We start from the raw sequence: 17,569 nt of genomic DNA, 5'->3' as shown, positions 1-17,569 counted from the left end.
AGCATACACACTTCTTGTTATCAGGTAAGATCTGGAGGCCTAACGTATAGCACGGTGACTGTAGTTAACCATAATGCATAGATTCTTGAAACCTGGTAAGAAAGTAGATCTTAAGCGTTCTCACCAAAAAGGAAAAGAAAGATGAGCTATGTGGGTGCTGGATGCTCAATTAGCTGGACTGTGATCATTTCGCTGTGCACAGGTAAATAAAAACATCCGTTGTACACCTCGCATACACAGTCTGCGCCAATCAGACCTGGTGGGATGACGCCCAATCAACTGGGGGGATGACGGAGTGTGCAAGCTTTAATTCCCTCACCTCTGACTGCATACTGCTGTTATAAGCCGTTGTGAGAATTAAACAAAAACGCAGGAAAAGCATGTGGCACAACACAGCAGCTCAGTACCTGGCAGCCACTGTTTTCTCCTGAAAGGCATGTCAGGTAAAGACGCCTCTGCCCTGAGCAGCAGCTGAGAACGGCCACCCCACCCCACAGCCCTCTGTTTTCCCGTCTGCCCTCTGCACTTTCAGACAGTGTGCTCACGCACGAGCATTCCCGGAGCCCAGGGCAACTTTCTCTCCATTTACCCCTTTTCCCTTCTACTTCCGTTTACCACACAGCTCATCTTCTCACTTAGTCTCAAGATGTTTCACTGTTTCGTCTATGCTCTTTACAGAAGAGTCACCTCAAGTTCTTCAAGTAAGTAAATAAATGCATCCATAAGTACGTGAGAAAAAAAGGCCCTGGACCCGGTGAACCACCTAGGGCTCAAAAGCGGGGGCTCTTCCAGAAGCGGGGACCATGCGGCTGCCTCGCCTGCACCCTCACCGCAGCCCTGGAAGGAGAGGGTATAGAGGCACACGGTGTGCACTCCCCCTAAGCTGGCAGAAGTCATTTCAGACCCGCTGCAATCTGAAATTGGGACTTTCCACAAACCTCCACGCAGCCAGCAGCACCATAATCTGTTTTAATTAAATAAATTGGAAAAACAAATCAGGCCAAGATGTTGAACCAAGGTGGCATGCGCTGCATATTTATAGCCCATCGGCAGAGGAGGACTCAGGACATATGCTACCGACTTCTGCAGCCACTTTATTAACTGGAATAAATAAAATTCATGCAAAATGGCATAGACGTCACCCGATATGGGCCGCTGGGATTCTCCCAAGCACAACACCTCCACTTTGTTTCACTGAAATGTTTTTGCGGGAATCAAAACATGTTCCACATCAGAACTGAGTGATTAGGCTAAATGAGGGAGATGTACGGACGCTAAAGGGCTAGATGTGATTTTCAAACTCCCTGTGCCACACCTGTGGTTCCCACTCCTTTCCCCTCAGGGATACGTAGGTCCCTGCAGTGGCTCTGGGATCCTAGGAAAAGAGGGTGTAGTACAGGGTCCGATGACTACAGCCTGCACGCAAATCCAGTCCCCCCCACCTTTTTGTCAGTAAAGTTTTATTGGCACCCAGCCACACCCACCGTTTACAGATGGCACACGGCTACTTTTCAGCCACAGCTGCCGAGCTGAGTGGACGGGACCAAGGCCATGTGGTGGCACAGCCCACAGCATTTACCGTCTGGCCCTGCACAGAGGAAGCCTGATGACCCCGAGTGAGAAGAAACAAGCATGGGTGCGAGGCGTGGGTGGGACAGCGGCCAAGGAATACAGAGGGGCAGAGAAAGGTGAGAGAACAGAGAGAATGAGGAAGGGAAAGGAAGAGGCTAGAAATGAAGGGGGAAAAGAGGTGTGGGGGGGAAGAGAGGTGTGGGGGGGAAGAGGTGTGGGGGGGAAGAGGTGTGGGGGGGAAGAGGTGTGGGGGGGAAGAGGTGTGGGGGGGAAGAGGTGTGGGGGGGAAGAGGTGTGGGGGGGAAGAGGTGTGGGGGGGAAGAGGTGTGGGGGGGAAGATGTGGAGGGGGAAAGAGGTGTGGGGGGGAGAGGCAGAGAGGCCAGTGCGCCCACATCCATTAGCACACCCAGTGCCCACATGGCCAGTGACATCCCCTCCCTCTGATGTCCCTGGTCCTTCTTCCAGACCAGGGCCACACAGACAGAGGGGGCGGCCCAACACGTGTTAACCCGCTTGTAAACCAGGCAGGTGGGCTGTGGGGTCAGCTCCCTGTGGCTCTTTATGGCAGCTGAGCGAACGGGACTTGGGCCACCAGGGAGCAAGTGGTGCCCTGCTGCTGGCCCTGTGCCACATGCACCCTCGTCCTGTTTCAACACGAGTGACAGATGAGGTGTTTGGGAGGCACTATGGAAAGTGTGGGCAGTTCTGAGTTCCTGATACATAACACGTCTGTTTAATGACTAAAGGAGGAAAACCGGTCCCCTTCCAAAGCCTGGAGGGCACCGGCATGGCAGCCTACAGGGCCTGGGGTCCAGCATGTGGCCACCATGACCTGGAGGGTGAGGACAAAGCCAGGGTGCCTCCCAGCCTGTGCCTTTCCTGGGGGTTGCAGGACTGGACCAGTGCTAGGCGACGCCTGCACAAGGCCCGTGACGGCCCCAGTCCAGCTGGCTGGCTCCCCTCACTGAGCTGCAGGCCCCTCCCAGGGCTGCCCCGAGGTCCGGACAGAGGGCCTCCCTGCCTGCTAAGGGACCCTCTGAGACAGGAAGGCACAGCCAAGGTGACAGCCTCAGGCTGGTGAGTGGGGTGAGTGCCCAGGGCCTGTGCAGGGGGGTTTGGGGCTGTTCCTGGAGTGCAGCCCCCACCCAACTGCGACAATCAACGCTTCAGAGACGGGTGTGGGGAACTGGCGGGAGCTGCAGGCTCAAAAAGACTGGTCTCCACCCCGCCCTGCTCCAGGTGGGCTCAGTTTCCTCAAATGCAAAAGTCAGACCCAGTCCCAGCTCCTGAGCGGCTGTCTTGAAGATGAGGGGAGATGCCCATTCTCCCTAACTCAGCCTCCTCCCGGGGTGACAAGCAATCCAGGGAGCTGTGCGGCCTGGGGCGGCCTCAGCATGGAGAGCCGCAGGCACGAGCTGTGGGCCGGCCAGGTGGTGCTGGGTAAGACAGAAGGTCTGGACCAAAGTTCGACCCTTCCCTTTCAGGGCTGCGCACTTTCCAAGATGCTTATGGAGCCCCCCCAGAGACCACGTGAGAACAGCCGCGACGCTAAATGTGGGGTGCGCCCGGGGAGCAGGTCCGCGCTGCTGCCGGGCTATGGGCTAATGCACGGGAATAAGGCCAACACTCCCAGCAACCTCCCCACAGCCACACCAAACCCCCACTTACACAGGTACCACCCACAAACGGGAGAGCCCTGTGTTACGTGTGTCCCCTGCACTCCTCCTGTGACGCTCTCAAGTGTTTGGAAAAAACCCCCAGCCAGTGATGAGGTGGCCGCTGCTCCTGCTGCCACAGACCCGGGCCCCACCAGTGACACCATAACTAGACGCCAAGAGTGATCCGACCTCTCCACGAGGATGACGTTCGTCACCGAACAGTGACCGAGAGCTGATGGTAAAGCTACAAGCCCCACTCATTCCCTCAAGCCACACCCATCCTAACCTACAGGCAGCAGCCGTCTGCGCCTTGTCGTGGGAGCACTTTGGACCCTGCACAGGACATGGTGAGGGGTCCACCCAGCTGACCCAGGACCCCTCACCAAACCTTGTACCGGTGCCCACCCGCATCACCAGATGGTCCCCTTCAGCCTCCCACAGAGGCAGCTTCTCCCCAGCCAAGCAGCCGGGCTCTGGGCAAACTTCACAGCCCGCCACATGGCTGTTCCCACCAACTCCTCATTGGCTGGGAGCTCCCGGGGCCTGTGCACAGTGGTGCCTGGCCCAGATCAGGTGTGGGGGTGATGGGGGGATGGATGAGAGTATGGGGGAGAAGACAGAGGGGAAGGGGCAAGAGGGAGGATGACACCCTTCTCTCAGCTCAGTTCCAACAGAGAAGGGGTCTCCGATGAGCAGGGGAAAGAACCCAAGCTGAGAAGTCTGTCCCCTGCTCCCTGGGTACAACCCCCACCCCACCCTGGCTGACAGCAAGACCTGTGTGCTTTGTCTGCTGCCACCTGGTGGATGCCGGGAGGCGCACAGCTCTTAACAGGAGTGACCCCAGGCCTCTCTGGGCAGGGGTCCAGGTCCCACCCCCATGGGCACAATATTCTAGTCAGTACCCCAACTTTCCAAAGGGGGTGGGGCTGCTTATTTCCAATACCTGAAGGCACTCAGCCTCTCTTTACCCATCTGCTGATGTACCAAAAAGGCCAGGAGACTGACCAGCTGGCCTGGCCTGAGAATGCCTGCGGCCACCTCCCTATGCTCTTCCCCCCTCTTCCCAGGCAGCTGCTCAGGCCATGGTGGGGCTCTTGTGGGAGTTAAAGGGGGACTGTTGTGCAGAATGGGGTGCAGAGGGTATGCGGAGAAGAGCCAGACGGCCAGAAACACAGGGTCCCACCCACAGACCCTAACAGCCATGGCCCCTTGGTCAGGGGATGGCTTTTCTGGGGGGGCCGGGGTCTCCGCTCCAGCAGCCGCGTGCTCAGCAGGGCCAGCACCCAGAGCACTGAGGCTGGGTTCCTGGGGCAACCCGAGCCCCAAAGACGCAGGGTTTCAGGAAGCAGGGGCAGTGTGGCCTGCGTGGAGGGGAGCAAGACAGTAAAGGGCCGGCCTGCTTCTGGAGGAGCCTGTGAGCACCAGTGTCCAGGAGGAAATGGGAATGATGGGAGCCCCAGTGTGGACGGCACACGAGTGCCCATGGCCATGACCAGCACAAGTGGTGAAGCCAGCCGAGCGTGGGGCGTCTTCCACCTCCCGGAATTCTCCCGTCACTCCTGGAGGAGGATGGAAAGGCTAGGGGACCGCCCACTGCACTGTGACCATGAAGGGGAGACATGGGGGTCCTTCCCTGTGGACACGGGGACCGACCCAAGCAAGCTGGGACAAGCGGCCCTGCGCAGGCGACAGGGAAGGTGGAGAGGAAGCCAGGGCCCGCCCTCTGCACACCACTGCGTTTCTGAGTGGCATCAGCGGGAGGGCTGTGGCCAGATGTGTTGGCCAAGCGACGGAAACTACAGGGACCACACTAGGCAACGAGCTCAGAGGACACTGATGGCCCCTCATCACCAGGCGTACAGACACCTGCACATGTAGCACGGGAGGTGTCAGGACCGTCAGCCTCGTAATGAACAGATTAGAGTGCACAGGGTGCACACACAGAGAAAGAGTTCAATGTGAGAAATGCCGGGGGCACGGCTGGCAGTGTCACAGGGAGCCCGCCCTGCACACCTCTCCTCGTTAATGCTTCACATGGAGCACACGTGCTGCCATGCAGTGGCTACTGACGCAGTCGTGTGGAGAAGAGCAGCGCGGCGCAGCTGGAGTAGCCTCCCACACCCGCTGAAGTCTGAGCAGGCAGCTCCCCCTGGCCCCGGGGCCCCCTCCTGGCTGGGAGCACAGCCAGATGGCTGAGCCAGGCGTTGGGCATGCACCTCTGCCCCTGCCGCCCACACATTCACCTGCCACTACCCCCTCCCCGCCCACACGCTCACCTGCCCCCCCATACACACCTGCCCCCCCACGCCCACCCGCTCACCTGCCCCCCTCACCTGCCCCCCCCACGCCCACCAGCTCACCTGCCCCCCTCACCTGACCCCCCACGCCCACCCACTCACCTGCCCCCTCACCTGACCCCACACGCCCACCTGCTCACCTGCCCCCCTCACCTGACCCCCCACGCCCACCCGCTCACCTGCCCCCCTCACCTGACCCCCCACGCTCACCCGCTCACCTGCCCCCCTCACCTGACCCCCCACACTCACCCGCTCACCTGCCCCCCTCACCTGACCCCCCACACTCACCCGCTCACCTGACCCCCTCACCTGACCCCCCACGCTCACCCCCTCACCTGACCCCCCACGCTCACCTGCTCACCTGCCCCCCTCACCTGACCCCCCACGCCCACCCGCTCACCTGCCCCCCTCACCTGCCCCCCCACGCCCACCCGCTCACCTGCCCCCCTCACCTGCCCCCCCACGCCCACCCGCTCACCTGCCCCCCTCACCTGCCCCCCCACGCCCACCCGCTCACCTGCCCCCCTCACCTGCCCCCCCACGCTCACCCGCTCACCTGCCCCCCTCACCTGCCCCCCCACGCCCACCCGCTCACCTGCCCCCCTCACCTGACCCCCCACGCTCACCCGCTCACCTGCCCCCCTCACCTGACCCCCCACGCTCACCCGCTCACCTGCCCCCCTCACCTGACCCCCCACGCTCACCCGCTCACCTGCCCCCCTCACCTGCCCCCCCACGCTCACCCCCTCACCTGACCCCCCAAGCCCACCCGCTCACCTGCCCCCCTCACCTGACCCCCCACACTCACCCGCTCACCTGCCCCCCTCACCTGCCCCCCCACGCCCACCGGCTCACCTGCCCCCCCACGCCCACCCGCTCACCTGCCCCCCTCACCTACCCCCCCACGCTCACCCGCTCACCTGCCCCCCTCACCTGACCCCCTCACCTGACCCCCCACGCTCACCCCCTCACCTGACCCCCCACGCTCACCTGCCCCCCTCACCTGACCCCACACGCTCACCCCCTCACCTGACCCCCCCACGCCCACCCGCTCACCTGCCCCCCTCACCTGTCCCCCCACCTGACCCCCCACGCTCACCTGCTCACCTGCCCCCCTCACCTGCCCCCCCACGCCCACCCGCTCACCTGCCCCCCTCACCTGCCCCCCCACGCCCACCCGCTCACCTGCCCCCCTCACCTGCCCCCCCACGCTCACCTGCTCACCTGCCCCCCTCACCTGCCCCCCCACGCCCACCCGCTCACCTGCCCCCCTCACCTGACCCCCCACACCCACCCGCTCACCTGCCCCCCTCACCTGTCCCCCCACCTGAGCCCCCACACTCACCTCCATGTCTGAGCTGTGGGCATGCACCTTCTGCACCATGTCCTCAGCCTCGCGCACACGCCGGGTCAGCTGGGGTGAGTACTCGGCTGGGGTGAGCTCACTGTCGTAGGACCCCAGGATGGCGCGCATGCCGTCCCGCTCCTGTGGGCACAGAGGGCAGGTGGTCAGGCCCAGGATGGGCAAGGGGTGGCAGCATGACGCTGCAGGGACACGTGTGACGGAAGATGCCACGTGGAGACAGGAGCAAAGTGTGGGCGCGGGATCAAGTGCGGGGAGCAGGCTGTGGGTGGGGGCTCAGACAGTCTTCAAAGGGTTCAGGCTGAACACTTAGCAGCTTCGATTCACACTGGCCACGGAGCCCGCCCAGGCCAGGACCAAGCACAGCCAGTGCCCAGGGAGGCGGCCCGGCTGAGGTCTAGGCGCTCACCCTGACCGCCTGGCCTGGAGCTGCAGTGGCCACAGTGGTCTGTGTCCCCCACTGGGCATAAGGCCTCTAGCCGATTTCCGCCAGTGTCCTGGGTTAGTAGTGTGACTTTCTGAGTCTCATCAATAGGGCCCAGGCTCATGACCCCTGACCTTTGAACCAGTACCACTCAGAGTTTGGTTCTGAGGAAGGAGAGATCCACTTGGGCAGAGAGGCAGCAGGGGTCCCGATGGGGCGGGGAAACCAGCCCATCTTCCCACCTGTCCAGAGCTCTCTGACGGTCCTGGATCCCCACTGAAGGGGCTCTGGCCTCAGTAAGCTCCATGCTCCATGGAGCTCAGAGGGTGCCTGCAGGCGCGTCAGCATACACAGCCCCCGCCTGAGGCCAGCACAGCCAAGGAAGGCGAGGCGGTGTCCGGGAGACCTGCTGGGCCAGTGCTCGTCCAGAGCCCCGGCTTCCTGGTTTATGAGGTGGGTCATCAGCCAGTCTCAGAGGGCAGCTATGAGGACACCACCTCCAGGGAAGAGGCATCCAGCCGCTGCTCTGCAGCTGAGGCCCACACACGACCGCAGGGCGAGCTCATCTGCAAACAGACCTCTACCTACTGGCGGGCACCCCCTCTTCCAGGAGATGTGTTCTGGGACAGCTGCCGGGAAAGGGTGGTGCAGCCCCTCCCAGCCCCCAGCTGGCCAGACGCACCAGCCCTGGCTCATGGGCAAATTCAGACCTGGGGAGCGAGAGCGAGAGCCCGGGCACGGCCCCCCCATATAGGGCCATGGTACCCCTCTGCTTGGTGGTCTCTCGGCTGATGCTGGCAGAGCTGAGGCCTAACTGTGCCCCCTGCCCCACCCAGGTCTCTCCTTCTCAGGTGAGCCTGCAGGCGTCTGCGGGGCCTGTAGGATCCCTGCACCACCCCCAAACCCCCAGAGTCTGTCAGGCCCTTGCCGCCAAGCTCTCCTCCCTCGTGAGCTGCAGATTCAGTTGTCGTCCAACATGGACTTCATAATTAGTTGATGACAAAAAATTCAATAAGTGAGAAATTAAAGTTACAAATCCAAGTAGAACTGGTCACATATCCGTGGAAAATTTGTTTCCAGGAAGGTTTATTGAGTGTCATAATTTTATTGAAATCCTCTATCTTCCCATTGACTTTTATGGTTTTGAGCTGGTTACCGAGTTCTCACTACCAGACCGTCGCCGGGCCAGGGAGGGGCTTCCTTTCATCAATAAGCTGCAATCGCCTCCTTTATTGGCCAATAAATCTCGGCGCTGCCTGGCACTAGCTTCTCCTGTTACATCTCCAGGCAGCAGCGGCAGCAGAGAGGAAAATGTAAAATTGAAAGTTTGTTGTTTGTACCTTTTAGAGAAATTGTTTTGTCATTAGTAGTGAAAGAGCAGGAACTGTGCTGCTTTGATTAGATAACGGCTTTTTAATGACTGATTCCACTTGTGGAAAAGTTCACTTCGTTTCCACTCGAGCAAGTGCCAGCGACTAATCGCTGAACAGCAGACGCCGAGTCGGCAGCGGAAGCCGAGGGGTTCGTGGGAGAAGCACGGAACAGGCAGGTTTCCAGCACAGAGCGGGGTTTGTGAGCTACCACATTTGCCTGCCACATAATTAACGGCAACTCAAAGAGGCTAGGAATAGCACCTGGGCATGAAGAAGTTAGCTGAGGACTTGGGGTGGGGGAGGCAAAGGAGGGGCCCTGACCCACAGGCCCGGCCATTCGGGGCTGCTCACCCAGAGAACAGACACAGTGGCCAAGACCCTGCTCGGACAGGAGCTGGCCAGCTGGCTGGGAGGCAGAGGGTCTGTCCACATCCTGGGGGCCAGTGGCCGGCGAGCATGCCCACCATTCCTGGTCTCCCAGCCACCCGCTGCAGAGGGGGTTCGAGCCAATACCTGACTTGGGGACGAGAGAAGCTTGGCAGCACCTCTGAATCGCCGATGAGGACACCAGAAGAGATGGACGGCTCAAGGCCAGTCCACCTGCCCCACACCCGTGTCTCACTCTAAGCTCTGCAAGGCTTATAAGTGCAACCAGGCCAGTACCAAGAACAGGGTCTTCTGGAAGCTCGAATATGCTGGGAGCCCAGAACCGGAGGATAGCAGAGACAAAAAGGGTTTTGGCAAATAAATGCTTCTTTATTTCTTTTACGGAAATGCCTTTTAGTGAAATGCCTCAGTGGTGCTAAGAAGTACTGGAAAAAGAGACAATCTCGTAAGGTGGAAAAGAATTAAGATCAAGGCCAGCCCAGTCTTCTGGAAGAGAAACGGAGGCACAGAGGTCCGATTCGCTTGTCTGAGCCTCATAGTAGGACGGCATAGCTGGCCAACAACTGCAGCCCAAGAGTGGACTCAGTGGGCAGGCGTGACCATCCGCAAACACACACATGTCTGGTGTGCAAACCCTAAGGCCCTTGACTAACTCGTGGCCATTGATTTCCAGCCAAACCCTCCTCCCTCTTTTGAGCCCAATAAACAAGGTGAAGAGACACAAGACAGGATGGGAAGATCTAATAGGTTTCTACCAAAACTGTGGGAAAGGAGCAAAAAGGACAGGAAGGAGCAACAATCAAGGAAATAATGAGTGACAATTTCCAGAACTGATAAAAAGTACCACCCTCTGATTCAGAAACCATCACACATGCCAAAACAGATGTGTGTGGGGTCGGGGGCTGGGTGCACACCTAGACACACCCAGTGAAACAGCACAGCACCTGGGACACCGTGGGGCAATCAACCAGCAGACTCGTCACAGGCAAAACAAGTGGCCGGAGAGCCGACCTACCGACATGTCTGCAGCAGCAAGTCTGGGGACAGTGGTCAAACCACTCAGAGGAAACGAAAGTCAGCCGGCCACCAGCCTCACAGGCTCACCATAGAGAAGAAGGAAAATGACCACGGAAGAAATGTTTGAGAAACAAGAAAGATGAGTACAGCAACAAGCACGTGCTAATCTAAAGAGCGACGACTCTGTAAGAATCCAACGTGCCTAACTCACGGAGTGAAAAACAGACACCACTGAAGCAGCTCCTCGCGTTCTGAAAAGCAGTGGGCTGCGACAACACTAGGGGACCCACACAGTCCAGCTGTTCAAGGGCCAACTGTATTTAAACACCTACAAGATACACAGAAAGAAGTTACAGAGAACGTGGAAAAAGGTATCAAAGACATACAAGGTCTGACAATTAAGTTCGCGAACTCACCCTAGAAAAAGTGCTCCATCTCTCATTGCTGAATATCACTAGTCACCTTTGAAGTACTCCCCTTGGGAAGCTATGCACTGATGGCAGTGCCTAGTCCACCCTTCAAAGCAATTTTGGAACTCTTTTTCTGGAATGGCCATCAGAGCTATCGTCATATTACCCTTGATGTCCTGAATGTCATCAAAATGTCTTCCTGTCAACATTTCCTTTATCTTCGGGTAAAGAAAGAAGTCATTGGGGGCCAGATCAGGTGAGTAGGGAGGGTGTTCGAATACTGTTATTTGTTTACTGGCTAAAAACTCCCTCACAGACAGTGCCGTGTGAGCTGGTGCATTGTTGTGATACCAGAGCCATGAATTGTTGGTGAAAAGTTCAGATCGCCTAACTTTTCACACAGCCTTTTCAGCACTGCCAAATAGTCAGCTTGGTTACCTGTTTGTCCATTTGGTACAAATTCATAATGAACAATCCCTCTGATGTCAAAAAAGATTAGCAAATTCGTTTTGACTCTTGATTTGGACTGGCGGAATTTTTTGGTCGTGGAGAATTGGCTGACTTCCATTGTGGACTCTGATGCTTTGTTTCAGGGTCGTATTGGCACACCCATGTTTCATCACCAGTGATAACACGGCCCAAAACATCGTCTTGTGTCTCCCAAACGTCTTGGCAAACTTTGACTCTCCTTTGCTTTTGTTCATCGCTGAGCTCCTTTGGGACCATTTCTGCACACACCTTTCTCATGCCAAGATGTTCAGTTAAGATTTTCCTGTGACTCTATTGATGTTTATTTGGTCTGCTATGTTTCTCACAGTCAGCTGACAATTTTGATGTACAATTTGACAAATTTTTGCAATGTTTTCCTCAGTTCGGCTCTTTACTGGCCGCCCTGACCTCTCTTCATCAGTGACACGTTCTCTTCCCTCAGGAAAACATTTAATCTATTTGTTCACTGTGTTTTCTTCATGGTATCATCCCCATAAACTTGGACTAACGTGTCCATGATCTTACCTCCAGTTCTGCCAAGTTTAACAAGAAATTTAATGTTTGTCCGTTGCTCTAACTCAAGCTCAGACATTCTCGCGACAGCACACAAAAACACGCAACCACAATAATGAACGCCACTCAGCAAGACCCTGCCACATGTTGACACAAACACAGCTGTGGGACACTGAGGGACCAAGGTTATGGAACCTCCCCGAGCTGTGTGTACAGCGCTGCCAATGTAAGTGCATGGTGGCAAGTCCACGAACTTACTTGTTGCACCGCGTAAGAACAGAAATGCATGTGGTGCCTCTGGAAGGACAAGCAAGAAACCTGGTCGCCTCCAGGCTCCAGGCCCTGAAGAAGGCAGATAGCTGGCAGACAGGGTAGGAAGACATTGTACTTCGCATTGTATACTCTACAACTTTTACATTTTGTAATATATATTATATCATCCATGGAAGGTAGTATCTATTGGAAACATACAAATTAAAAATAGAAATTCAGGATAAAAGAACTCAAATATAATAAAAACATTTAAGGGAAGCCTGGAGCCTTGAATTGTTCCAGAGGAGGTTAAAGATATCATTAACCATCCACTACTTAAATGTACATGGAAACAACTGAAAGAAGAGAAACAGGGCCGGCCCGGTGGCTCAGGAGGTTGGAGCGCCGGGCTCCTAATGCTGAGGTCGTTGTTTCGATTCCCACATGGGCCAGTGAGCTGCACCCTCTACAGCTAAGATCGTGAACAACAGCTCTCCCTGGAGCCGGGCTGCCGTGAGCCGCCGGAGGTCGGCGTGGGCTGCCGTGTCCTACCCTGGGCTGCCATGTGCATCCGTGAGCGGCCGGCGGCTCAGGCCAGCAGCTGGCGAGAGTTGCCATGAGCTGCTGTGAGCGGCTGACCGACAGCCTCAGCAGGGGGAGAACAAGGCTCCTAAGACCAGCATGGGCCAGGGAGCTGTGTCCTATACAACAGACTGAGAAACAACGGCTTGAACCGGCATGAGGCGGGGGAGGGACACGGGGGTGGAAGAAGGGGGAAGGAAGAAAAAAGAGAAACAAATAGAGAAAGAACTAAAAGAGAGATAAAAAGAAACATCATGAGAAAAAGCTAAATAATAAATTCCAAAGGAAACAAGAAGAGGTGAAAATAACAAAACAAAAAAAATGAGACTAATACAAAGTATTAAATAAGATGAAAGAAATTAAATGAAATAAATCAGAAGAATAAACAATGTAAATAGAGAAAACTTTCTAATAACAAGGATGATCACATTGTACAAAGAAAAACAAGTATCAGCTAAGACCATCTATAGGAAACGCAAACACAGAGATTCAAAGTAAAAAATACAGAAAAACATTAACAAAAGAAAGCTGCAGCTGTTCTAATATCTGACAGAATAAAGGCAAGAAGTTTCACCACAGGTAAAGCACTAATCGTATGATGAGAAAAGGTTCAATTAATTTATCAGGACTATGTATGAGTTCCAAATTTATAAGAATACAAAATACCTAAAGCAAACACTGATAACATGGCAAAATTTTAATATGTCTAATAGTAATTGACAGATTGAACAGATAAATAAGAGTAAGAAATGAAAATCCTGATAGCACTGTTAAATATATATATGTTTTTTATCTAAAAGGCATTTATAGAACACTGTCCCAAACAACTTGGGGTAACACCGACTGTAACATTAGAGAAAAGAACTTAGAAGGAAACATAAATTTACTGTTTGTATTAGAAAACCTAACAGCTAAAAATTATTGAGCTAACTAACCAATTTAAAAATAATAAGAATAAAACAACACAGGCAAACAGCCTATGAATGAAAATAATAAGGACAGGAGCATAAATGATTAAAAGAGAAAACAAAGACATCAAGATATGTCAATAGAAAGTTCCCAAACTGAAATGTAAACAGAAAAATGGGGGAAAAAACCCAACAGAATATCTAAGAATAGCGGGGCAATCACAAAAGGGATAAGATATGCATAATATGAACATCAAAAGAAAAAGAAAGTGAGGATGGAGCAGAGGACATATTGGAAGTAATAATGGCTGAGATTTTTTAAAACTAATGACAGCCACCAAACCACAGATGCAGGAAGCTCAGAGACTATCAAGAAAGATGAATACCAAAAATTCTACCCCAGGTACATCATACTCACCCTTTAGAAAATCAAAGACAGAGAAACTCTAAAAGAAGCAAGCCCGAGGTGGGGTAAGCACCTTACTTATCAGTTATAATTCATGAGAGAGATGAAATGAAATTATATAAATTGCTCAATTAAAACCAAATAAGCAGATAAGAGAGGAAAAAGAAACAAAGAATAAGTGCCCAAATAGAAAAGGGCAGCAAACATCAGATACTAAAACTATATCAATAATCGTTTTAAACGTGAATAATCTGAAAGTGCCTATTAAAAGAGACTGTCAAAGTGGATTTTAAAAAAAAGATCCAATTATATGTTGTCTATAAGTAACCCACTTTAAATCTAAAAACAGCCTTAAAAGTTAAGGAATAGAGAAAGCTACGCCATGCTAACCTCAATCAAAAGAAAGCGGGGGTAGCCTTATTAATGTCAGGCAAAGCACACTTCAGGACAAGACGGGTAGCAGGGATAAAAAGGGACACGACATAACGATTAAGGGTTGATAATCCCAAGAAGACCTCACAATCCTTACATGTACACACCTACCAACAGATGGTCAAAGCTGACAGGGCTGCGAGGAGACTCGATGCGTCGCCCAGTGCAACTGGGGACTTCCACCCCCGTCAGTAAGTGACAGCGCCAATGGGCAGAGCATCAGTGAAGATACAGCTGGGCCAAACAGTGCCGTCAATTAACCGGATCTAATGAACACTGATCAAATTCGTCAACAGCAGCAGCAGCATGCACGTTCTTCTCAAGCTCCCATGGAACACTCAGTAAGACAGACCACATTTGGGGCCACAAAACGTACCTGAACACATTTAAAACAGGAACGACTCGACGTAAGTGCTCAGAGCACATTGGGATTAAACTGGAAATCACTGAAAGAAAGATAACTGAGAACTCCAAACTATTTGGAGATCACGTAATACTTTCAAATAACACATGGATCACAAAAGAAGTCCTAAGAGAAATTTAACCATATTTTTAACAAAATGAAAATGGGAAATAAAACATCAAAACGTGTGGGATGTAACAGAAGCAAGGCTTAGAGGGAAGTTTATAGCCCTGAATTCGTATTTTAGGAAAGGAGAGATCTAAAAGCAACCATCTAAGCTCCCATCTTAGAGAACTAAAGAAAGAAGAGCAGTGTAATCTAAAGCGGGCAGAAGAAAATATAACAAGTAGAAAAGAAATCAGTGAGACTGAAAAGGAGAAAATCAATAAAAGTGAAAACTGGTTATTTGAAACGATCAACAAAATTGAAAAACCTCTAGCAGGCTAACCAAGATTTGAGAGAGAGAGAAAACACAAATTACTAATATCAGGAGAGAGAGGTCATCACTACTAATCCATGGACATAAAATCTGAGCAGGCCTATACCTATTAAAGAAATTAATAATTAATAACTTTCCTAAAAAGAAAGTACCAGACTCAGATGGTTTCACTAGTGAATTCTACCAAATATTTAAGCAAAAAAATTATACCAATTCTCTAAAATCCCTTCCAGAAAATGGAAGTAGTCACACATACATTTTGTGTAAGATACTGAAATGGCTGATGCACAACATTATGTATTTGTCAAAGCCCATAGAACTGTAAAGAGTAAACCTTACTTTAAACAACGGACCTTAGTTAATAATAACATATTAATATTGATTCATTATGCAACAAATGTACCACATGAATGTGGGATGTTACTATTAGGCAAAACTAGGGGGTGGGGACAATAATATGAGAGCTCTAGACCATCTTCTCAATTTTTCTGTCAACCTAAAACTGTTTCAAAATCAAAGTTTATTTATTAAAAAATAATTTTAGGTATAAAAGAATGTTTACATAACCCTCCTCAAAAAAAACCCACAAAAAATCAATGAGACCTGTTGGAGGGGAGGAGAGGGGAAGAGATGGGAGGGGAGAAGAGGGGAGGGGAAGACAGGGGAGGAGAAGGCAGGGGAAGGGAGGGGAGGGAGGGAAGGGGAGGAGAAGGTAAGGGAGGGGAGAAGAAGGCAGGGGAGGGGAGGGGAAGCAGGGGAGAGGAGGGGAGGGGGGAAGAGAAGGTAAGGGAGGGGAGGAGAAGGCAGGAGAGGGGAGGAGAGGGGAAGGGAGGGGAAGGGAGGGGAGGGGAGGGGTAGGGAGGTGAAAGTAAGGGAGGGGAGGAGAATGCAGGGGAGGAGAAGGGAGGGGAGGGGAAGGGAGGGGAGGGGAAAGGAAAGGAGGGAAGGGTGTGATTGAGCTGATAGCTCATTTCTGTATAGAAACAATGGAAGTCAGAAGAAAGGAGAAGGATAAATTTAGAGGGTGTAAACGGGTGGCTGCTAACCTAGAATTTTATGCCCAGCAAAAATATCCTTCAAAATTAAAATTTTAATACAATTCACGCCAAGAAAAACTAAAATAACTCCTCAGCATGAGACCCACACCAAATGAAATACTAAAGGGTATCCTGAAGGCAGAAGACAAATGACTCCAGGTGGACACTGAGAGAGAGTGGTGGTAATCAAGAGCAATAAAAAGAGCAATAAATATGTATAAATATAAACGAACATATCAAAACAATAGTAATGAAAATATCTTCAAATCGGAGTGTGTATGTGCGTGTGCACGTGTGTGTGTAACAGTAACAGCCTGTACATGGAGCAAAAGGGAAATGGATGCAGGGTGTTCAAGGCCCTTGAATCATCTGGAAGAGAGAGAGAAGCATTAATTTTTATTAGATTTTGATTAAAGAGGCTATGTTACAATCATCAAAATAACTACTAAAAAAATCATATAAAAGGGTATATAAAACTACAAAAGAATGAGACAGGAATGGTTTATTCTACAACAAAGTATAAAAGAAAAAAGAAAGAACACAGGCAGAAGGCAAGCAGTAAGATGGTGTATTTAAATGCAAATCTGTCATTCATTGTATTAAATGCAACTAAATTAGATATTTCAACTAAAAAACAAAGATTTTCAGATTGAATAAAAATATAAGATCTATCTCTAATCTGCATATGAGACATCTATAATAAAAAATGAAACTTTCAAAATGAAAAAAGTAAAAGGTATTAAAAGTTAAAAAAGAGAAGTTAATATGTCTATATTAATATCACATAAAGGAGTTTTAAAGATTAAAAGGATTCACAGGGATAAAGAATAATGCATAGTAATAAGAGACTAAATTGATCAGAAAGACAATTTTCAATGTATATGGGCCTAATAAGATAGCATCCAAAGATATGCTGCAATAATTGACAAAATTAAAAGGAGAAACAGACAAACGCACAACCCAACTGGGAAATGTCAATATAACTCACTCAGGATCTGAGAGAAAAAGAGATCAGCATCAGTGAGGACACAGAAAAAGGGCGCAGGGAGACTAACACTCAGAGCTGTTTAGACAACACTGCCCCCCCACAGCATAACACACAGGATTTCAAGTGTGCATGGGCCATTTGCAAAAACTGACTTTCTACAAGGTCATAAAACAAGGCTCAGCAAATTTCAAAGGGCTGATGTCATTCAGACGACAGTCTCTGAACATAATGAAATTAAGCCATAAATCAAAAATTAGAAAACCACAAAAAGTTTGAAAATTAAGAAATTTATTTGAGAATAATCTATGGGTCAAAAAAAAAAAATCACAATGGAAATTGACAAATATGTTGAACTGAATGATAAGAAAAACACAACGTATCAAAACTAAAGTATGCATTTAAATTTACAGCCTTAAATGCATACATTAAGAAGAAATAAAGGCTATAAACCAGTCAGCTACATATACAACTCAAAAAATTAGAAGAACAACCTAAATCAAAGAAGGAAATAATAAATATAAAAACAGAAATTAATGAAACAATACATACAATACAGAACCAATGATGCCAAAAGGTAATTCATTCAAATGACTAATAAAATTGATACGCCATTGATGA

At 51.2% G+C, this 17,569-nt stretch overlaps 1 protein-coding gene across 3 annotated transcripts in view; it reads right to left on the bottom strand.

The window, feature by feature from the left end:
• The window catches only part of MAD1L1 (mitotic arrest deficient 1 like 1), a 281,851-nt gene that overhangs the window by 121,391 nt on the left and 142,891 nt on the right, over window positions 1–17,569 (bottom strand). For all 3 annotated transcript variants that reach the window (XM_081036038.1, XM_081036037.1, XM_081036036.1), the window contains exon 11: window positions 6,874–7,014. In XM_081036038.1, coding sequence (XP_080892164.1) covers window positions 6,874–7,002 — 129 coding nt within the window. In that variant the 5' untranslated portion in view covers window positions 7,003–7,014. The remainder of the gene's footprint in view (window positions 1–6,873; window positions 7,015–17,569) is intronic.

This window comes from Rhinolophus hipposideros, assembly GCF_964194185.1.
Source record: "Rhinolophus hipposideros genome assembly, chromosome: 23".
In the NCBI taxonomy this organism is placed as follows: Eukaryota; Metazoa; Chordata; class Mammalia; order Chiroptera; family Rhinolophidae; genus Rhinolophus; species Rhinolophus hipposideros.
Note: the sequence above shows the minus strand (reverse complement) of the source record. Positions and strands in the feature narration are given on the sequence as shown.